The 23994-nt window shown below is 34.5% G+C and overlaps 1 protein-coding gene across 16 annotated transcripts in view; it reads right to left on the bottom strand.

Moving 5' to 3' along the window:
- The window catches only part of ATP2C1 (ATPase secretory pathway Ca2+ transporting 1), a 63633-nt gene that overhangs the window by 2193 nt on the left and 37446 nt on the right, over nt 1-23994 (bottom strand). For all 16 annotated transcript variants that reach the window (XM_056483044.1, XM_056483054.1, XM_056483046.1 and 13 more), the window contains 22 exons: nt 23812-23847; nt 22832-22893; nt 22366-22474; nt 20443-20598; nt 19828-19896; nt 19063-19138; nt 18512-18578; nt 17342-17466; nt 16025-16122; nt 14424-14519; nt 14224-14313; nt 13397-13501; nt 11572-11728; nt 10172-10342; nt 9086-9183; nt 7494-7544; nt 6544-6710; nt 4965-5033; nt 3189-3305; nt 2277-2424; nt 1555-1650; nt 642-783 (listed from right to left, as the gene is read on the bottom strand). In XM_056483044.1, coding sequence (XP_056339019.1) covers nt 642-783; nt 1555-1650; nt 2277-2424; nt 3189-3305; nt 4965-5033; nt 6544-6710; nt 7494-7544; nt 9086-9183; nt 10172-10342; nt 11572-11728; nt 13397-13501; nt 14224-14313; nt 14424-14519; nt 16025-16122; nt 17342-17466; nt 18512-18578; nt 19063-19138; nt 19828-19896; nt 20443-20598; nt 22366-22474; nt 22832-22893; nt 23812-23847 — 2305 coding nt within the window. The remainder of the gene's footprint in view (nt 1-641; nt 784-1554; nt 1651-2276; nt 2425-3188; nt 3306-4964; nt 5034-6543; nt 6711-7493; nt 7545-9085; nt 9184-10171; nt 10343-11571; nt 11729-13396; nt 13502-14223; nt 14314-14423; nt 14520-16024; nt 16123-17341; nt 17467-18511; nt 18579-19062; nt 19139-19827; nt 19897-20442; nt 20599-22365; nt 22475-22831; nt 22894-23811; nt 23848-23994) is intronic.

A 23994-nucleotide genomic window follows, 5' to 3' on the forward strand; every position in this document is an offset into this window, starting at 1 on the left:
TAAACTTATTTTCAGCACCATAATTAACTTAATTCTGAAAAAATATAAATATAATCAGAAATTATGCAACAATAAATACATGTATTTCATTACAATCACTTAACTCCTGAAAACCACAAAAGTAATAAATCTAAGTCTTGATGAGGTCAACAGCATTATGTATCTATAGCTTTTTTAAATTCTCCTGTTTATTTACCCTATGATAATGCAATTAACATTAAAGGATCAGAATTTCTAAATAAGGTACTTATATAGAGAGAAAAACTTGTGAAACAGTTAAATTAATAGTGCTCAGAAACCTACAAAGTCAATTTTGCCTGCAACAAAATTTATATTAAAAACTCCCAAATAAATAAGCACCTTTATAAAAATTTAAAAACACACTGATCAGTTATGTGCCATATGCATTTAAATCATGGTTCCCAAAGTATACATCTAGAACAATTCAAAAAAACTAAAAACCAATTCAATGAAACAAATAAAACCCCCAAAAAAACCCTATCCACAAACCAAAAAGTATGAGCAGGTTTTTGTATTCCTGTTCTATGCAAACAGCCAGAAAGTGCTCTTACAGAACCACCTCCCACCAAATTTATAAATTAATCTTTAATGCACAGTTTTGAAAAGGGAACTGTTCTTACCCAGTACACTCAGGCTCTCTGTTTGGAAAACCTTCTGAAGTGGAGGAAAGTAAATGACCAATAACTGCCCCATTATAGATCCAAGGACAGCATAGCAGAACATTTTGTTACTGCAAAGTCCAATCTCAAACACGGATTTTGTCTGTAAAAAAATTAATATGTTACAATGTACATGTAATCTTAATTATCTAGACAAGAAACAACAATTTCTTTTCATCCAGATTTTTAGAAAAAGGTAAAATATTACTGTTGACCTCTTAGATAATCCAGAACAAGTTCCTCAACAGGCTGATTGCATTTTGTCCCTGGTAAACAGAGTACAAGTCTTGTCTTCATAGTCAACAACTTGCATATTGAGCTCAGTATTCCACAAGTACAGTTCATCAGAAAAAGGTTACCCCTACACTATTCCAGAACAGATAAGACTGCCAATTACAATAATGTAAATGTAGTAATGTATACTATCTCAAAATTTCAGACTTGTTTCCTTAAAGTAAAAAAAATATACACAGATAAAAAAATACAGAACAGCTTTAGAAATTTCCCTTGATTTTATGATTATAAAATATAAAATCTAAGGCCTTTGAGAAATTTCACGTTCTGGTAAGGCTGCTGAGCTGACAGAATTTCCAGGAAGACAAAAAAAACAACCAAGTATATACAGCAATACAAAAGACCATCACACTTTAGCTCTTATAACAACTTTCTTGCTTTTGTCAGGACGCCACCACATAAGCAAATTAAGTAATTAACTTATCTGTAATTTAAGAAATCCTACCTGGAACTCTGAGCTTAACAAATGTGAAGTAAATCCGTAGGAAAACACTTGAAACAAACACAGCAAGATCTCCCCTCAAAGAAAACTTTGATTATTGTGTTAATACTGTGTAAATGGACAATATGAATCACTTACCTGAGATCTAGAACTCAAAGCATTGAACATATCAAAAAATACAAAACAGGTGAAAGTCATGGTTGTATCTCGCGGTGTTATTACATTGTCTCTTAACTGCCAACAAAGAAAATGAAATGGCTTTAGCATGTTTTAAACCTTCCTCAATTAAACAAAGTCAATTAAAATTATTACAATAATTCTACCATAAATTTTATGAGTTAAGAAATGAAAACAAAAGTAACTCATTTGCCCCAAGCCGATTTATTAAATCATATAGCAAATATTACACACCTGTAACTTATAAAAATTTGTAATTCCAGGCTATAATTAAATGAAGCCTTCTGACCAACATTTATTCAAGCATGTGGAATAGCAGTAATTCCATGATGCACTACCAAATGTTCACACAACATTTTTCTCTACTGGGGAAACAAAGTTGAATGGCTGTTTCATAATAATCTGGTTAGAAGATTTACAAATTACTTTCTATGGGCTAAGTTTCCAAAGTAGATTTGGAACATGAAAAAGTCTATGTTAAATTACAGATTGGGCAGTAACACTGTATTTTGCTTTTCAACAACTATTTTGAAAATCTTCCTCTCTACTCTGCTAGTATTAAATAAGCATGGCCAAAACTCACTACTAAGTTCATATTAACTCTGAATTTCAACTCCTGGTATAAAAAAGGATTTATTTTAAATTAGGTTGCTACTGCTCCAAGTTTTGCACTTTTGTCATACCTCTCTCCAGAAGACGAACAGTGTTCCACAGACGATAATTATTGATGAAACCAGTATTTTAACAATCAGGTTTTTGGTCAGAATGCTGTCCTTTAGATTTCTTGGAGGTTTTTGAATAATATCTTTATCCACAGGCTCCACCCCAAGGCTTAGAATTAAAAGAACATCTTACATTTTTATCATCATAAAATTAATTCATTGCTTCTAACGTAAGGATTAGATTTTCTAAAAAAACAGAGGATTTAATGTTAGTTCCTCACCATCTCTCCCTCCACCATCTTCTTGCAGTGAAGAGGGTCAGAGGAAGTACCCAGAGGGAAGTCAGAACCCTGCATGCAAGTTTCATGGGCATATCCATGGATCTTTAGGTATCCTTGCTGCCCCCATATAATTAGATACCAAAGCAAACTAAATAAATTAACATAGAAACATACTGCAAACATTGAAGTCACAGACAAAGTTCACACAGAATCACTAGATTGGAAGAGACCTTCAAGATCAGCCCTTCGAGTCCTACCCATGTCCTAACACCTCAACTAAACCATGGCACAGAGTGCCACATCCAGTCTTTTCTCAAACACATCCAGGGATGGTGTTTCTACCACCTCCCTGTGCAGACCATTCCAGTAATTTATCACTCCTTCCATAAAAAACTTTTTCCTAACATCCAACTTAAATTTCCCTTGGTGCAGTTTAAGACTGTGTCCTCCTGTTTTGACAACTGCTGCCTGGTTAAAGAGACCAACCCCCACCTGACTGCAACCACCTTTCAAGAAGCTGTAGAGAGAGGTCTGCTATTTCTGAAACATCTCACTGAAGTTTAACACATCACAGTTTTCTTTATGAGTAACCATTTCCCTTGTTGAAATAAAAGGACTACAGAACCTAACAGAGTTAAGAGTAATTACTTACCTTTGAGCTGGAGGTCCATCCATAATAATATTGATCCATAAGATCTGCATGGCATTGAGAGGATTAGGAAAGTTCATTAATGTAGCCAGTGAGATTAAAGTCAGTGCTGCTATACTCCTGTTGAAAGAATCCATTTTTACAACTGTCAGCATGGAACATTTCTGAAGATCCACTGATAACTGCTTTGTAATCAACACTTCAACTGTTTAAGAGTAGATACAATTTTGACAGTATGAATCGTGACTAATATTAAGTCAAACTTTTAAGTTAGAGCATGAAATTCTTTAGAATACTCATTCTGATACAGTCCATATTTAAAACAGCATTGCTCTGGCAATGAAAAGGCAGCAAATTTGCATTTTAAAACCTCCCATAGGTAACATTTCATAGTTATCACTCACCATCCCCTATTTTTTTGTGAGGAACTAGGTCCTTAACTTTTCTTGTGCCTAAAGTGGAACTTCTAAATATGGTTTTGAAAAACAAATTGCTTTTTCACTCCTGATGTAAACAAACTCACTCTGTGCACCTGGTCACTGGTTTGCCTGGTCAGTCAAGGCAAGGTACAACTCAAGCTCCTTAAAAATACCTACAACCACTGTTTATTACTAGCAAGATGAAAAGGCCAGGCCAAAGACTGAAAGACAGATTAGCTGGATGCAAGCTCAGCATTAGAAACCTCTGTAAACAAGCATGCACTAATTGCTCTCAGTCCAAGATTAAGAGGTTTCATAACCAAGAAGAAGAGAGCAAGCCTTATAATAATTCCAAATTTAGCACTGTACTGAACCCTATAATACTTTCACCACAAACAAAGAGGGACAGAAAAAACCAAAGGGTAACTGATTCACCAAAAACAGGTAAGCACACTTTCCTAGAACATCTATACTTAGTTATTTTTCAGCAGCAGATTCCTAGTCTAGTCTTGGTAAGACTGAAAGTATATGCCATTTCTTACAGTGTTTTTGCAGGTAAACAAATTCATATTTTCTAGATTTTGTCTGGTTGGAAGTTTTTGTTGAATTCTTTTGTTGTTGTTCTGGGGTTTTTTTGGGTGCTAATTGTTTTTTGTGGGTTGGGATTTTTGCAGGGCGTTTTTGAGTTTGAGGTTTTAGGTTTGATTGTTTTTTTTAACTTCTACAAATTTTAGACCACTCTGAAATGTCATGAAGGCTTCAAAATAGTACATGATCGACATGGTGAAGAGAAAAACCATGTCCCCAAATCCAGACCCAGTAAGATAAACTCACAAAAAATTTGAAACTAAGGCTTAATAAACTCTCGTCCTCTTGTCTTACATGCACATTATATAGCTAGCACATGAATCCTTATGGGCAAAGAAAGGAAATCAGCTCCATATAGTTAGCTTATTCCACAAACCAATAAATGCATTTCAGAAAAACTAACTCCTGATTCCCTGGTTTCCTCCATTTGAATACATACATGTTCTGGTTAAGGAGGGATGGACTGACTACAAGCTTCTCATTTAAACAGGGACCCAAAACCAGCTATACTGTTTTTCATTATCCCTTCAGTAACTGACTTTACACATCTCAACAGGAAGAACTGTGACAAAATTACATGTCTGCTCATTGCACTATCTTCTGGGTCCTTAAAAATAAAACAAGCCGCCAAATACAAAATAGTGAAAACTCAAAAGCACAGTATATCAGCATCCTACTTAAAATTTACAGTATTAACATGATTTTATGCATCTGCTTCATGCTTTGATTCATTCACAAGAAACTTCTGATACTGACAGCTTTTCAAACTTACGTGCTCAGTTGAAATCTAACAAAATTTTTTATATTATTATAAATTCCTTTACCCTCTTCAATTGCAGACCTGCAATTAAAAACAAAGATTACATTACTAGACAAATGCTTAAAACAAACAAAAAAGCTATTCATTTAAGCAGCAAGAAACAAATGGAGTTGAGGTTCTTTAATCTATGTCATTGTTTTTCAACTTGACTATTAGAACCCAAATTCTTCTGTGATTGTGAATAATCACAAGTTATTTTTCCAGATACTTAACTTTCAAAATGTAATTATTAGAATAAGATCTCCTCTATGTACAAAATTCACTACCATCCTTGATAAGAGCTTCTAAATCAAGTCAGATAATTTAAAAAAAATCAAAAATCACAAAACCCAAAAAGTCAACAACCCCCCCCCACCCCATGCTAAAAAAAACACAGAAATACAGCATGGCTTTAGAGGACCATGTATTCTTCCTCTAAAATAAATTAAATATGTACAGACCATTTTCACAACCCCTAGCATGTGTCACAACTTGCCTATCACATTATCACTATTACTGCAGTGAGAAAGGGTTTTCTGGTACCCAAATCAAGCCTACTTTGCTGCAAATAAAACTGATTTTTTTTTCTTCCATTCTCCCAATAATGAAATAGCATTCTTTCAGTAACTTAAAACAGAAAAATTTAAAGATGTAAAAATATGGAAATTCATACTTCTTTTTTTCCTTAGCATTCACCCTCTTCTATTGACAATTCTCCTGATAAAGTGAGCAAAATTGGATAACACATTCCAGTAAAAACCTCACCAAGCCTATGTAAAGTACCTACTGCAGATGTCCCTCCTATGTATTCTTCTGATCATGTTAAAATGATTCCCTTCTCTGTTATGTTTTTGCATAACAGCACATTTCTTTTGGCTGAATTAGTGTGACAACCTCAGATCATCCTCTGACATACTGCTACATAGGTAGATTTTCTTATACTGTACTTCTCCATTTCATTTCTTCCCAAGGGCTAAGTGTCATATTTTGGAACTGAAGTGTTCTGAGATTGATGCATAATTTCAAAACGAAGGCTATTTTGCCAGACAGCATTCAGCTCTGTCAACAATCACTACCTTCAAAAGTCAGATGAATTAAAGTCAAAATAGCGTAAGTTTAGCTAAGCTATTTTTGAAACACGCCAACCAAAAAAAATTAACAAGTACAAACAGCTGGTTACCAGATGCTAATAACCTATTTTCACCTGTGATATCTAAATTATTAATTTTTCTTTCCTTTTCTGAAATCACCACATTTAAGAGTTGAAAACAAATTAAGATTTACGTAATTTTTTAAAATCTTGAGTGCCACGCTCTGTCATTCTTTAAGTACTCTTATACTTCTGAAGTACGAAATTGAATGAAATCTACTAACCACTAATAGACTCCCAATTTCATCCCAGGTATGTTTCCAACCATGCTAATACTCCTGACTGAGCAGAAAATTCATTTACAGCAGCTACACTTACAAGTTCAGGGAAGCTTCTACTGATTTAACCAAGGCAACACCTCATTAAAGCTATATAGTACATATGCACATAAAGGCCACCTACATTATTGTCTGAAAATCATCATCCACGAGGATCATATCTGCTGCCTCTTTACAAACATCTGTTCCAGTTTGTCCCATTGCTACACCAATATCTGCAGCCTTCAGAGCAACAGCATCATTCACTCCATCTCCTGTCATAGCTACTACGGCACCATTATTTTGCAGGGACTAAAGAGAAGGAAAAGAAATTAAATCAGGGATTGAAATAACCCATCCTATAAAAATTATTCTAGATACAAGGTTTGTATCACTGCTCCCCCTCCCCCATTTCCTATAATTGCACTGTAATGTCCTAAAGAAAAAAGCAGCTGCTTCTGTTCTAAATAATTTTTATACAAGATTTTTGATTAAACTTCAGTTTGTACATTCAGACAGCCTAAATTTTAAATCTAGGGTATATAAAATTTGCCTTTAAGGGAAAGAAAAAACTCTAGAGAAAGATAGAAGATACTGTATTTTCATATTACCATTATCACCTTTTTATAAATCTTACATGCATCCCTATGGTCTCAGTGTTTTGACTTCTCCTTATTGTCACTTTTCTGATTGTTCCAATTGTTACACCAGAGTCCGTCCTTCTTTGCTACCTTCTTTTGTTAACTTCTGAATAGAGGCATTGCCACAGACATGGGCTTGAAATTCATTCCCTTTTATCTCATCTGACAAGTATCAGAAATATGGTTTTCAAGTTCCTAGTCAATTCAACTGCAACATGACACAAAATCTCAATCAATCCCTAGCTCCCTACATAGAAGAAAGCACAATGTTAGCTACCTATTCCTTGTGGGCACTATGCATTTTTCTACGTAATATTTTCAAGTACACTTCAGTGACAAATCAGATGTATATCTAATTTCATCGTGACACACTGTAGGACATTACAATTTAAGTAAAGCAGCACAGGCAATACCCATAGCAACAGTCCAGCATTTGAGCCTCTATAAGACATACCTTTATAATTTTCAATTTATGCCGGGGACTGGCTCTGTAGAATACTGCAACCTATTGAAAGAGTAATGAAGTAGTGGTGAAAATTTCAGATATGTAAAGAATTGCATTGAATTCTATTAAGGTAGAGGGTAAAAAAATACAGTCAAAGGCCAACTGTATTCTTGTTAGCCCTTAAGCTGAAGCACCAGTGAGCTGTATTTTTAATTGAGAGAAATCATTAATTTTAGAGAAGATTCAAAGTGTGTTCTAGTAAACAAAGTTAGTGCTACTTATTTCAAGATAGAATGTGCAATTTAAAAGCCTTCTAAAATAATGAAGTAATGGAGGTATAATGGCTTGCTGCTGGCCTTCCTGACTAAATTCATGCAGGCAATTGTGATGCTGACTCTACAATCAACATCCTTTTTCCTTGTCAGCACAAGTGACAAGCTATTCAGAATATTTCAATTTTACTGGTTTATAGCATATTATTAAAAACTGAAGTTTTAAAGCAAATCAAAAATTCTGACTTGGACAGACAAGTTTTCAGATTTTTCTTGGTCTCTGGACTTCTCTGTAAATTGAAATTTGAGCATGTGAAATTTAGTTTTCCTTAATCTCCATATAGTTAGCATTTTTCCTTTTCAAGAAGCCTATTTTTCTTACCAAATATTTCTTTAGACTGTATACAGCTATCAATCTTATTAGTTGATTTTAATTAATTCCTAATAAGATTTTAAGCAAACACCTAAAAAAGCAATTGGGTCAAAGGTCAAACATGTGTAAGTAAATTTGTATTTACTTCAGTTATTTAATATGGCTATTTACAGCCCTTAAGAACACCTATTGCCAAATAAACCAAAAATTACTATTTGCCACACAATTCTTTTTCTCAGTTTCTGTGAGTCACTAAGAAAAGCTGACATGCACATCTCTTGATTGCAAATACTGGCTTTTGGCTTGCTTACACCAGGCTCAAGCATGCTGCAGTGCAATTTTGCAGTCCTTTGCTAACAGAGCAGCATTTTGATGCATGAATTTTGCAACATAGCTAAACCAGAACTTCTATTGCATTTGACTGTCTTCACATTCATAACTTGGACATTGGTTAATCCATTTAGTTATTTAATAACTAAAAAAGTATTAAGCAGTAACTTAATAAATAGACTCTTTCAAAATTCCCAACTAGTGACCTCAGATCGATCAAAATCATTAAAAACACAGACAAGTCCTCTCATGAATTACAAAAGAATGGACTGTCTGAACATGCAGTCTCCTAGACTATATAAATGAACTGGGTTGCTCAGAAATAAAATGGCCTAATAATACAAAAAGGTGATGTTCACTGAGAGGTGGAGAAATGAAAGTTTAAGATAAAAAAACCCCTGAGTCATTAAAAGAGACAGAAGTAATAAACTCCCTAAAAAGATAACTGTGTAAGTTCAAAGAAATAGATTATCATATTGATCATATGTCAGACCAAAAGATAGTTACTAGAACAATATTACTTGTAACTCTGAAATTACATTTTAACTTGCCACAGAGAAGAAGAATTTCTCAATATGTAAATGCATCCTTTGCCACATTTCAGTAAGTAGTATATCAAAACAAACCTTTGGTGTTATTTGAGAAAGCTGCTGAATATCCAAATCATCTATCTCTTCTCCAGAGATTGCCTGTGAATTTTTGGAATACAATCCTAGTCGACTAGCTGTAAAAAAGTAATAAAAAAACCTTATTATAATAATTAACCCTTTTAAGGCATTAAATACCAATTTATTTTTTTTTTATTCTAATATTTTCTGCAGCATTTCAGAGTTTAAATATCTGGAGCAGAACATCTCACTACATTATTGATTCAGTATGTTGGAGTAAATTAGATGAACTCTTGAATAAAAACAACATGCTACAAAGTCTATCCTAAATCTGGTACTTATTTGCTTAGTCTTTTTAGGTCTAAAGGTCTGTAGTTGATTCTGGTGTCATATGAACAAATAGAGGATTTCAGTCTTCTCAAAGAATTTACGGTTCAAAAATAACATAACAGAAAATTAAAAGTAACATGAGGAAGACAAAGGAAAGAAAAAAACCTCTGATAAAATACTCTGAGTTTGGGGGTATACTCTGCACATGCACATTCAACTTTACAATTGTAAAGAAGTCTTATTCTAACTAAAGTGCTTGTTCTTTAATGCATTGCATTGTAAAAAGAAATTAAGTAGTTTGTTTAAATATTTATTTATAATACTTAAGGTTCAAACTTAGTTGTATGGACAAAACTGTACTAGACAGCACTGAAGTGCCATACATCATTACTCCTTGTCACTGGCTCTTTTAGCTTATCCCTGTGTCAGAGACAAGCATCCAAAGCTGAGGCTTGGGAGGATGGTGGAGGTGATGTAACAGTAAGAATCTGAAGTCAAGCATATATAATAAGTAAACACACAAAAAAATACAGTTTCAAACAGCCAAAGCCATATATTAACCAAACTGGAAAAACTGCTATTCAAGCTGAAACCAAAATATCACTTCAGGCTAGGGTGCTGGGTTTTTTGAGTCTTTTTCCCCAGTCTTAATTCCACTGTGCCATACATTAATCCAAAACACAGAACTCACAAATATTAAAGACTTAATATGCACACTTCCTAACAATTAGCTAAGCAGAAAACAAAAGATGAAAGGAAGTGAAGTATTCATACCAATGGCAACTGCAGTTTCCTGTGAATCTCCAGTAACCATTTTTATTGCAACTCCTGAGGTGATGAGTGTAGTAACAGCTTCTTTTACACCAGTCCGTGGGGGATCGATTATTCCCACAAGCCCCAAAAATGTCAGCTGTCCTAATTCAGGACCAGAAGCTAAGGCCAGAACTTTTAAGAAGGAATAAAAATGTTAAGATCTGAAATTAATGTTTATAACAGCATTTAAAACAACTGTTTCAAACTAGCAGGTCAGCATAAAACAAAGGGCTGGATATTTTAATTTTTTTAAATCTTGCTAATAGCAGTGCTGAGCATTCACAATAACCTACTTATGTACTCTCTTGTGTTCTAAAGAATTCCTTACCAAACAGCCAGGTTTTAAAGACAACTTTCCTATTTATTCTCATCTCTAAGTGTTTATATTTTGACTGTGTAGAAAGAGAACCACATCTAGATTTGTGACTTCTTTGTGCATTTCTTTTATGCATTAGGATGAAAGGGAGGATCAATTAACGTACTTATTTTCTGCTTTTTTTTTTTTTTTTTTACCTATTCAGATTTCATTGAGTACATGCTAAATATTTTCTGGAATGTCTTTTAAAGTAGGATTCTTACTTCAAATATATTTAAACGTCATCAAGAGTTGTAAGGAAAAAGCAAGTTTACCTTTTTCAAAACATTACCCTTGATTTTTCTGACAGAACAAATGACTGCTCAAATAAAACAGAAAAACAATATCACTCCTAGCATATCCTCTCAGCTTCTAATAATTTGCATCTTAGGAAATTCCTGAACCACAGAGTACTCCTCCCTTTAAAAACAAAATATTAAAAAGCTGTGCATGATCTCTTTACAGAGGCCAAAGAAAGCCAGTCACATATAACCCTAGCCCATAATGAACTCCTGTCAATCATCTTGTGAAAAATACTTTGTTTTATCTAACATTCTATACACCTTGTTAACACAGAAGATAATTCTAATGGCATCTCCCAACCTGCAATCAGTTTTGCTAGCCGAATTCATGAAGACGACAGGACCCAAAGTAATGGACAAATAAACACATTCACATTAAAAGAAAAAAAATCCCACAGGCATCTATAATAAGGTATGGAAGTCATTAAGTAGGAATGTGCTGTTCAGTTATGGTCATTTGCAAAAGACGACAGGAGGCAACAGTGCCCTTTCTCACCCTCTGCAGTTTAATCATGTTGTTATACAGGCCTAAAAACAACACAGTGGCACTTACTGAACAAAAAAAAAACCCAACCAACCAACCAAAAAAAAACCAGCGTTTTGGGTTGCTCTTGTTTGCTGTTATTGGTTTAGGGTTGGTTTTTTGTAACAAGCAGTGGCCATTTAAATGAAATTGTTATTTTGAGAGACTGAAACAGCCTTACCTCTAAGCCCTGCAGAACCCATAGACATCTTCTCTTGCTGGTATTGCTCTCTCTGTTGCTGCACCAGGGGTAGGCTCTGTCCCTTACAGTTATACGATGTACAGTATCTAATGACTTGTTCATAAGCACCTTTCATAAAGCAAACCTCAGGTTTGTCCTAAAAGAAAAAAAGAGCTGTATGCATAACTACACATACTCAAGTACTACACACATGGATACATAAGAATGACAGATGTGTACTCTTCACAATCTTAAGAACATAATGCAAATCAAACCTATGCTTCTAAACAAAAATCTGCTATTTTGAGTGTCTCTAGACAGTGTACATTCAAGGGTTGTAAAGTCAAAAGAGCCAAGGTAATAATCAATATCTTACTTCAATAGACATCAAACACAGGCACTGCAAACCACAGATTACAGACTAAGAGGCCATGCAAAGGACAGAAATTCAACCTATACAGGACATTAGACCAGAAAGACCTTAAGCTCATCATCAGACCAGCTGCACAGGTCATTAAACATTGCCTCCATTCTTGTACAAGGCCTAATAACTAATATTTTCCAAATAGCCATCTAGCCTTGAGAGGATGGTATGGGACTGAGTCCCTCATCTACCTCAAACACTCAAGTCCAGCACTAAATCAACTCATTCCTTCTCTTCCCCACCTTTCCATTAAGAACTGCTGCCTCAGCTAAATTTCCAGTCACTGGTAAACCCTCTTCTCTCCAGTTGAACTAAAAAGCTCTTTTTTAATTTACGTATTTTCTTCCTGTGAAGTTATTTATATGCACAGCAGTCAAGTTACCTCAGTCTTTCATGATAGGCTTAACTGATGAGACTTTCAAGTTTCTAAATCCACTGTATTTTCATAGTCTTCAAATAATTTATGCTCCCTTTAAATCTGTTATCAATTTTCCAACATTCTTTTAAAATTGCTGATTCCAAAACACAGACACAGTAAGTCTTTACATGGATTAAAATCTTATACCAATTTCTGCTCACCATTTTTTATACAGACATGGATAATCAACAATATAACCCATATAGCTAAAAGGAGTCAAATGCTTTCTTCCCAAAGCAAAGATTTTTCAGTAATACTGGAAACACTGTCAGCAAGCCTGGTTTTGGTCTGAAGTAATGGAGGATTTTTATTAAATCAAATATAAGATCTGTTGTTGCACATTTTGTCTAGAAGGCTCCAGTTATCAGACTGGCAGTGATTATGTCAATACTTGTAACAAAAACAAGGATATGGATCTAAATGAAACATGAATGCACATATGTATGCTAAAGTACCAGAAGAGAGAAAAAGATGTTAAAGAGTGGGTTTTATTGATAATCCATGCCAGTGTTGGCATCAATAAAATTTGTCAACACTGGGGATGTGATGTCTGCATCAAAACCAGAAATCCTGTGTTTTCAAGCAAATGAAATTTTATTATTGAACATCAATGCATAGTCTTGTTCTTAATTCATTACATAACTATGCAGCACTGGAACAGAAGAAGATTGGCAGAATTGCTTTAGGTGTTTGAGAAGGAAGAAGAAGGAAGGAAAAATAGCTAAGTATACATTCAAGGTCTCAGTTTTCAAAATACTTAAAACACTTTCCCAGGATGCCTTTTATGGAAATTATTTCTTGGGATTCCTTTTCTCTACTTCAGAGCTTGAAACTAAAGCTGTGTCTATTATCAAACCATATTTCCATGACTGTGCACTACTGCCAGCCCTCCAAAACTCCTGAAGCGAGAAATGAAGATATTAAACAAGGTGGATAACCATTCTAGAAAGCCAGTGCTCATGGAAATAGTGATTTAAGTTTACCTGCTGTGTTCTGTGAATGCATTTAACAGCCATCCATTTTTGTTCTGAGCTGAAGGGATATTCAGCCTTCCTTATGTAGTCTTCCTGGACTCCATCTAAACCCATCTGTATAAAACAGATATAGAGTATCACCACAATGTCAGGACCTTTTCTTTTCAAATAGATATGAAATTTGAAGACTTGTTGGAACATCTTAGTGAGCAAACATCACTTAATTGAAGAACAATTTTATCTCCAAAACTGCCTTCTGAGCACACTGCTCCAATTTAGATAGACTTCTTGACAAACTAGCACTGAAAACACCTTGAAACTTCTTTCAGGCTTCAGCACGAGCCTTGCTACATTTCTCAGTAGCTGTAATGGGTGTGTCACAGCATTACACAAAATAGCAATTGCAACCCACCCCTCCTCAAAAGAAGAAAACCCAAACACTCCAGCACAGTGTCCACAATTCAAAAGCCCTGCACTTAAGAGGCACTATAAATTGTGCAGTCACCAATACATCAGTCATCAACTTCCCTCTGCTACTGATATGAAACTAGGAAAGAGACAGTACAGTCAATATTCAACAGGTAAATCAGTTTGTGGCAAGTAAAAAGACAGTACTAAGTGCAAAAAGATGAAAATAGAGATTTTACTTCACTCGTAAATATTTTTTTCTGATCCTTCAGAATGCCCAAGATTTACAAGAAAAACATAGGAGATGAGCAGTTGCAATACAAATCTAGGAGATCCAAAAGAGAAGAAAATGAGAAAAACAAAGCCACAACTTATTTCTACATATTTCCCACCTGCCATGATTCCAAAAAGAACTATCAAGTACACACCTTCATAGCAAGTGCAATTAAAGCCCCTTCTGTTGGCTTCCCCATCAATGTGTTGTTTCTAATCAAGGCATCATTGCACACACAACCAGCCTAAAAGACGAGGAAGGAAAGGGAAGAAAACAGAAAACAAAGTAAATCCCATACAAAACTCTCATGCTACATCATAAGTCAAAATTTACCTTTCTTTGCCAAGATCTTACCTCCACAATTTTGCTAATGGATGGGTTGTTATAACCATGAATAACTTCACCATCAAGCATCACTTCTCCAAACCTGTTATAACCTACTCCAGTAACCTGCAAGACAAGCAGCCACAGGCAGCATGCAACTTAGTGTTCATCAGGTTAACTGCTCTCAGCTTTTTATTATAAACTACAGGAGAATTTCAAAAGGTCATTCATAATGGCTGCTTTTACTCAGTGTGCATAAATTCGTCTTACTCAGCTTCTAGCAACAGTCTGAGTCCAATAAAATATATCAGAGACTAATTTCTTTAACTAGTATCAATCTATCCTTAACATAAAAAATGTAGTGTATGTTGTTTCCATAAAGTATTAAGCATGCTTTCTTTTTTCTTCTTTCTTTTGCTTTCTAATTTTTTTCCTCCTATTTGTCTTCACCCTGATTAATAATGCATATCCCCTGCAGGGGAATGTTATTACAGAGCAGAGTCCTACTTCCATCGAGTTATTAAAAAAAAAAAAAACAAAAAACAGTTGAACAGCCACTCAGTTTAGACATCAGAAAGGTGTTAAAACCAGTAAAATTGTATTTTTAGTGCATAAAACCAGGCATCCTACTAGGATCCCAAAAAAGTCTTCATATCTACAGCATTAACAGCTAATATATTTCACAGCCATTTTAAGTTCTTTCCATTAGGAAAAAGGAGCTGATTTGACCCAGATGCAACTGTGCTAATAGCAGTATTCATATAAACTTTTATCAATTAAAAAAACAAGTATCAGGATATGTAACAAAATATAAGCAATTAATAGGAAAGAATGTGAAAAAATGTTAATATTTTTTCTTACAGAATAAAATTACAAGACCATCTATTAACATCTATTGTGGAAATAAAGCCCTAATCAGGAAGTTTGAGAATTTAGGAACTTGATTAAAACATTCCTATGAACCCACATCCAGTTCCACACCTCACTGCTTTTCCATTCCTGCTGCTTTTGCTTCTCTTCTGTGGATTTATATCATCAGTCTTTCCAGCAACTCCCTAATATCAACAATCACTGTTTCATGTCCTGCTCCTACTTGAAAGTCCATCCATTATAAAAAAAAAAGAATGACAGTGCATATTCAGTATGAACAGTTCACACAATAGATCTTTTGTCTTTTAGGCAAAAATTTGGATATCTCCACTTTAAATGTTTGGAACGTGTAAATTTTAGGGGGTTTTCTTTGTACCTGAAAGAGGAAAATAGCCTCAATTTTCTGTACTGAAGAAAAACACAATCTCTAAACTTGTCTATCTTAGCATCCGTCTCTTACTGTGCATGACCTACAGCCACCAAAATTTTCAAGAACTTAACATATATTTTCAAAATATATGTATAAATATATATAAATTTATATATATGTGTAAATATATATAAAAACATGCTTCTGTAACCAGAGAAGGCTTGGACAGCACAGCTCAAGGGCTGCATACTAAATAAACTGAGGTACAGGAGCTTAGTACAACAAATTTATGCTTTCTTAACTGATGCTTTACCTGCAGTCCAGCATGTTACAGCTGATATACACAACAAAATAAAAAGGCAAATTCAAGTCTAAGTGTCATACTACATACCTCAGCATGCTGTCCATCAGAAGTAAAAATATGGGTAACAGTCATCTCATTCTTTGTCAGAGTCCCAGTTTTGTCCGAACAAATGACATTGCAACAACCTGAAATAACAAATTAACTTTCATAAGACAATTCTTGTTTAGAACAGAGTAACGAACAAAGACAAAAGTATGCAAGCTGAGCAAATTTCTAGAAATATTGCAGCTGACTGTGAATAAGAACAAGTGAAAGAAAGCAAATTTTCAATGACTAATGAATAATTGTACAAGATTCTTTAACAGTTTGTCCAATAAATAACAAGCCCCTCCAAACCTAATTTAAATCACAAATTCACAATTTATACAAAATGTGTCCACTCACTACCTCTCCTTTATTTTATTCTGCTGTATCTCAAGCTATGTTACTGAAATCTCAGTTGTGATTCCTGGTGAGGAGAAAAACTAAGAGCCTGCTTTACAGAAGTCATTCTTCTTTATTAAAAAGTACAACATGTATTTAACACTAGCCATATTAAGTGTCACACAAGTGTGACTTACTAATAAGCCTACAAATTTTAATAAGCCGGAAAAGATTACAAAAATGTGACATTTGTATATGCCTTTTTAACTTTGGAATTGAGATTCTGAGAGTGTTGCAGCATCTTGACATTTCTGGACATGACAGCAGGAACTGTACAAGCAACAAAAAACCTTGCAACACTAATGAAACTCTGCTAGAGGCATTGGAAAAAAAATTTCCCAATCTTCAAATTGCAAAAAGGAATTCAGATGTGGCAGAATTATTTATCTTAGTATTTCTATTTCTTTTCCATCTCCTGTGCTTTACATGTTTTATAACTCAACCTGCACACAGAACTTCTTTGAGCTTTAAAGTCTTTAAATTATTTTAGGTTCTAATACAAGCAGCATAACATCCTGAAGGTGCATTATGATTACGAAGCTTTTTCTAATATTCAAATATGGATTTGTTTTCAACTGTCAATATCACTCATAAATTTACATCAAAAAGTTAAAATTCCAAAAATATTCTACAAGTCTTACTTAACAAGAACATCTTACAGCAAACAGTTTAGTGTATTGCTAGCATGGCATACTATTAACTGGCAGATTCTTTATTTCAGTTCAAGAAACGTAGTTAGAAGGTCTATGGAAACATCTCCCTGAATTGCTCCAGTGTAACACACATTCAATTCAGGAGTGTTTTAAAGATGCCAACAAATTGCTAGCAAAATAAGAATACCTGCTTTGTTTTCCTTATAAGTCATTAGTATTTCCTAATGTTTACATCAAAAACACCACCTCAAAGTTAGTCTAGTCATACCTAAAGTTTCAACAATAGGCAGCTTTTTTACAATAGCCCGTTTCTTCACCATTCTCATCACACCAAGGGCCAGTGTCACCGTTACTACAATTGGGAGTCCTTCAGGGATTGCAGCTACAGCCAAACTGCAGTGAAAATAAATACACAGATACGTTTTCAAATGTTATACAGGAATACACAGTAGTGATGAATTTACAGTTCAGAACATTGTCTCTGTAGATGACTGGTCACTGAGGTTAAAACAGAAAGAAAGGATTTGCCTTAGGATTCTAGTTATATAGCATTCGTTATCAGAAACCTGCTGAAGACAGCAACAAACGAAATAAATTAGATCATTTCTGCTCATTATTTATGCAAAAGTATTAAGAAACATAGGGGAGAGGGAGAAATCAATTGTACATCTGTTTTGCCTACACAAAACACTAATTAGGCTGTTCAAAGCAGCCCAGATTGTGAAGAATAAGTGTAGTCAGCACTAAACAGAACTGGGAAATGCCACCACTGATCCACAATTGCTACTGCCAGATCATGATGTGGCAGCAAATTAAGTGAGGGAATGGCCTTGAAGGTCATTTTAAAAACAAACAAATAAAAAACTTGATGACAATATAAACAAGATTACAACTCATTAGGCAATCCTCAAAGATGCAGTTCCTTGGTTTCTTTTCTCCCCTCCACAAATGTGTAATTCTTCAGAATCTGATCCTGTCACTTAAAGAAACCTTTCTGCCTTATGCACTGCCCATGTAATCAGCAACCCCACAACTTTTCTAGGAATATGGAGTTAGACTATCTAAAGTAAAAGATGAGTTATTGAACTACATGACACAAAGCTTCAAATAACTTGCAATAACTAGTTTTGTCATATGTCTTGTAAAATTACAGCTAATTTATTTATTCAGCAACAAAACTTCAAACTATACAACTCTATTGCCTGTTTGCAGACATTCCACAAGACACTCAGAAATCACCAAATGAGTGTAAAGTTTAAGAAATGACAGAAACACACTGCACCATTAAAAATAGGTATGAATTTCCTTTTCTATTTTCCTTTTGAATCACTTACATGAAGTTAAGACCAGTGTATGCAAGCATACTGTAAAATAGATCACTAGTTTCAAATACTTGCTGTAATGCACGATCTACATTATTTCAAAATATAAATCTTACCTCACACCAATTGTGAACATATCAAGGATATGCTTTCCTTGCAACCAGCCAACTAGCATAATAACTCCTATAAAGAAAACAGTCAAGGGGATAAATGTAAAACCAGCATGTACTGTAGCCTCATGGGGACATGAAAAAATTCAAATAATCAGAACAAGGCTCACCATTGTGCTGCCTATAAAAATGTGAAATATTATTTATTTCACTGTCATGATTCCATTAATATGACAAAGAGGAAGAAAGTATCAGCCAGTCAAGTTCCCCAATCATATTTCTAAGTGAGGCACTCATTATGCACACTTTGAATCAGAATCCAAGACACATTGCAATTTAAAAGGAAGTATTTGGAGGACAAAAAGTCAGTAAAACACATTTGCAGGAAGAAGCAAGTAAACACCATTAGGATTAGAGTTATGTCACATTATGCAATTTTCAGATGACTAGTGGCATGAACTCAAAGTGATCAATTAAATCAGGAGCCAAAAGATTTTTAGAAATTTAGTCTTCCATTTCCCAGGCCATTAGATAATATTTTGCAATTATCATCTTACCTATTATACCAAAGGAATACAAGGAAAGCTGTTTTCCCAAGAGATCCATGCTCTTCTGCAGAGGTGTCTTTGGGGCCTTGATGAATAGCAAACATGCAGCAGTTAACAAATGGACTGCATCACATTTTACTTCACAGATGCAAAATTCAAGACAGTCAGTGAATAAGATGCAGTTATAATCTATATTTCCATATATTTACTTTAGGAAAACAGACTGTTCTTACACAGCATTCAACAAGATTCAAAAACACTTCAATTAAATGAAATATTTATTAGGAATATTCTCCTACAGCTTTGTGATATCTTCAACAAATCTAATATATCAAAAATTTTCTTAAAAAACCAAAACCTCATGCCAACAACAAGCCACCACACTTCCCCCAAGACCAAAAAACTCTTGGTAGCAAGAATAAAACTGATTTTCAAAACAGGGGCATTAGATCCCTAGAAGGCCAGTTATATCTCAGAAGGAATGTTTTTAATCATCAACAGAAAATTCAATTTAGCAAAACAGAAAGCTATGTAAATATTTAGGTTCAGAGTATTATTTTCACAGTTACTATCTTTAGGTCAGCTATGAATATTTTGTTGCACTGCATTCAATTTCTACTTTCATGTCCAAGAGCTAAGATTTGCTTCACTAGAGGAAAGGAAAATACTGAAAGCAATGTATGAGTAACTAAGTTCCTACAGAATAAATTCAAAGTTTTAATGAATGAAATACACTTTCAAACTATGTCTTTGCATCTAAATATCTTCTCTTACCTCTTCTGCTTGCATCATTTTGAAAACCTCCCCAAATTCAGAGTTTTCTCCTGTTCCAATAACTATCCCCTAAAAAAAAAATAAAAAAACAACAAAGCCAAATCAAATCTGAAGTTTTAGTGTCAATGGTTGTTATTGACAGATTTGACTCCAATCATGGGCAAATGCCATTTAGCCTAATACAAATTTTAACACTGTATACAGGATTAGTTCTTGTCACAAGTAGGGAATTTTTCCTAAAAAACCGTTTGCCTCAGTGAAACAAATTGCTTTTCTGTGCACTGCTGAAGTACTTATTAAGTACCAGTAGCAAAACTCAAACAGGTAACACCTAACACTAGCCAGAACCATATTTTCTGTTACACATTTTCAAACACACAAGTATACCTCTAGAAGCAAAACACCTAGACAGAGGAGTTTTACATCATCTGCTCCCTATGAATTTGAGCTCTCATGGACATATTCTTCTTATTAAACTAGTGTATGAAAAAGCACCAGTGAGAAAAGCTCTGCAAAGTATCACACTAATCACTGGGAGATAAACCTAAAAAGTAAGAATTGTCTTCATATAGTTGAAACATGGAACATATTCTTCTCTCTCAATAATGATTTTACCTTTGCTTTTCCACATCTGACCAATGTCCCCATGAAAGCAATATTGCTCCTAGAAGTAAGGTCTCCATTGGTTGCTGCTGGCTGAGGAGCTGTAGATTTAGAGCAAGGAGCTGTCTCACCTGTGAGACTGGATTCATCAATAGAAAGGTCCACAGCCTTTGAAAACAAAATGTGTAAAAAGCATGACAATATTTTGTTAAGTATCTGGAAGTGTAAAGGTAAGTTTCCCAATTCCAACCATTAAAATATAACCAATTTATTCATATGATAAGTAGACACGTCAATATTTTAAGGAGCATCAAAGCAACAATCACGCCTACAAAACTCTCACCAGTCAAAGATGGAAGATGAAGATGCCACTTTGCTACTGTTCAAATTTAGCCATGAGCTCTGAAGTATTTATCACCACTATCAAAAGGAATTGTGTTTCAAGTCTACACTGTTATGGGTATGTTAGTTTTTGATTCAATACACTGGCTTTAGAGAAGATGATCAGAAAACTTGATGGACCATTCATTAACACACAGAAAACCTAGGCCAGAAAAGATCTGCAAATTCATTTCGAAAATCAAGATTGTCCCTGAAAAATCAGACCAGTGAAGAAAAGTTTTCACTTATACAAATGCCTTTCCAAAGCAAATAGTGCCTAGTTACCACTTCTACAGTTTTCTAGGACAGCAACAATGAGAATATGCAGAACAAATCTAGTTCTTTCTCTGAAAAGATGATCTCCATATAATTTCTTTTCTTTTTTGCTACCACCCTGTAGCAATGCCCAGTAGACACAAGAGGAAAATAACATGACAGGCTCTTATTTTCAAATGATGTGCAAGACTAGTTTAGGATGGGGAAAAAAATCTCTTCTAGTTAAGGGCTGCAGACAGCTGAGAAACTTCTAATTCCATTTCTGCTTTCCTTTGCAAGAGGCCTGAGCATGCTGCTATCATACCATGGTATCAGATATAAGCAAGAAAGTAGGTGCTGCTGCAACAGCAGTTTCATAACAATGCAGGGACTACACAATTGCCAAGGGAAGCAGTGTGTTTGCAGTCATAAAAAATAAAACCACTCAAGTACCAACTACACTACAGAGGCTAACAACATAATCCAAACAAATTTGTCAAGAAACTAGTAAATTTAGAATTTGTCTATGAAATTAAGACCGATTAACTATCAACTGTGGATAACCTGGACATACAGATCTTTATATCTAGACACTTCCTTAACAGGATAGAAAGCCCAGACAAACTGAGGATGCCCAATCTTATAGAAAAATGACATCATTCAACTAAAATTACCAAAATATGACAGATGAATATATATACACACATTCCACTTAATTTTTAGAGAATGTTCAAGTACTGCTATAGCAAAATTGCTTCAACTCAAGCACTTCCAGCAGTGCTAATAACCACAAAATAAATATTAAGTAAACTAGAAGATATAACAACACACACTGATGAAAAAGCGTCAGAGAGAAAAGATTACACCAGCACAATTCCACAAGATTTTCTGACATTTCACTATTGGAGAACAGTGGAACTACACCTTAAAATTTAATGCAAATAAAGAGTGAAAACCACCTTCAACCCAATGCCAAAATATCTTAGCATTCAGATTGAAAACAATGTTTTTACAACATACTTAACATTGAGGGGAAAAATAGTATTTTCAATAATTTTATGTACATTATATATAAAATTGAAAAATTCTTTCTTCTCCTATTCTACACTAAGAAACTACATACATCAGTTAAGAATGTATGTGACATTTGGAAAGTAATTACTTCAAATTTTGTATCAAGATAGTTGTGAACTCCAAACAAGAACACTGCACTTCAGTACTCAGTGGCTATCTTCCCTTCCCCTCTGTCCCACAAAAAACAAATTATCAAAAGTTATTAAATCTAAGTTAGGAATATACCTCAAATAATCGTAGATCAGCTGGAACTCTGTCTCCCACTGACAGGCAGACTGTATCACCTGGCACTAAATCTCTTGCAAGCGTGTGTTCCACCCGACCTTCTCGCACACTGTAGGCACAAAGAGCAGTAAGAATGACTTCTCTGGCATTTTGGCTGAGAAAAGCATTCACACCATTGATTGCACATTGCAATGCTACACTTTCCAGAAAATATTTCTAATTTGCTGCTTGTTTCTCAGAGTTTACACATCAGTAACATCATTTGAAGGATTTAGAGAGGCAACCACACAGCATCATTTTTTAGGCTCATAAACAATCTTTAAAATGAGCAAAAGCAAAGTATGTTCTATGTCAGCATAAGAACTTGATACACAGGAACTAAGTTCAGTAAAATCTTTCCCATTTGCTCAATTCAGATTAAATTTCTTATGATTTTCTTTAGGACACAAAGGACAAAATTACATACCAATGACATTCTGGAGGCACTAGTTTACTAAGCTCTTCAAGAGATTTTTCTGATCTGTACTCCTGCAGAGACATTTTTAAAAAATAAAGCAGATTGCAGTTTTAAACAGGGAAAACTTACACAACATAAAATTCAGCTACTGAAATTTATTTCATTAAGAAAGTTGTATTAAGTAATATTCCAAGCAGATAAGAGATGACTTTCAACAATTTTGTTAGATAGGTTATAAAGCAGATATGGTCCAAACACTGAAAAATTTACAGATTTGTCTACATGCATTTCTTCTGAAAAAACAGCAGAGGTCCTTAGCATTTTCCTTCAATATCTTCAGGTTCTTGTAATACTTGCTAAAATGCTTCTAAACTCAGGCATCAGACAAATAATTGAATGCTACAGTTTAACAAATTGTACCAAAAATACTGTGTTCATGCTCTTAGCCCTAGGAGAAGGAAGGTAACACAGCTCATCTTTAACTTGATAAACAGGTTACAAAATTAACGTAAGTAAATATATAAAGCAAAAACACACAAAGCAATTCTGGTTTAGGCACACCCTGACTAAAGCTGTGCGTTTACAGAATTAAAATAACTTTTTTATGACTTGAGAAACGAAGACAATCTTTTTTTTTCCATTTCTGTACAAAATTAAAGCAAGACTTACATTTTCAAAATATTTTCTTTGAAGTTAGATGTTTAAGTATTCTACACTGCTTATAACAAGGGCTTCCTTACCAAGTCCTCCTATTGCTGAGTAGAATACTGACATAATATTATATGATATATAATATCACATACATATGCTGATATAATATATGAGTATAACACTGATACAGGTGCATGAATGTCAACATGGTTAAAGCAGGACCAATCATGCACTTTAAAAAAGGCAAAGACTTGCATGAAAGCAGATATCTCAACCACTCACAGTGCAATGCACCTTATATAAAAGCAATGATCTTATCTGGACAACAGCTGTCTTACCTGAACGAAGGCAACTGTGACAACAATGACTATTGCCTGCAAGAGAAGAGAAGTGGGTGAGATAAAAGCATTCCAAATGACCATGAAAGCAAGCAATCACATTTGGTTTTGCTGAGTCACAGTTGTTACTACACATTAACAAGATGATTCAGGAAACAAACTAATTTTCTCATGCTCAAAATC

Source organism: Oenanthe melanoleuca, chromosome 2 (assembly GCF_029582105.1).
Source record: "Oenanthe melanoleuca isolate GR-GAL-2019-014 chromosome 2, OMel1.0, whole genome shotgun sequence".
Taxonomy (NCBI): domain Eukaryota; kingdom Metazoa; phylum Chordata; class Aves; order Passeriformes; family Muscicapidae; genus Oenanthe; species Oenanthe melanoleuca.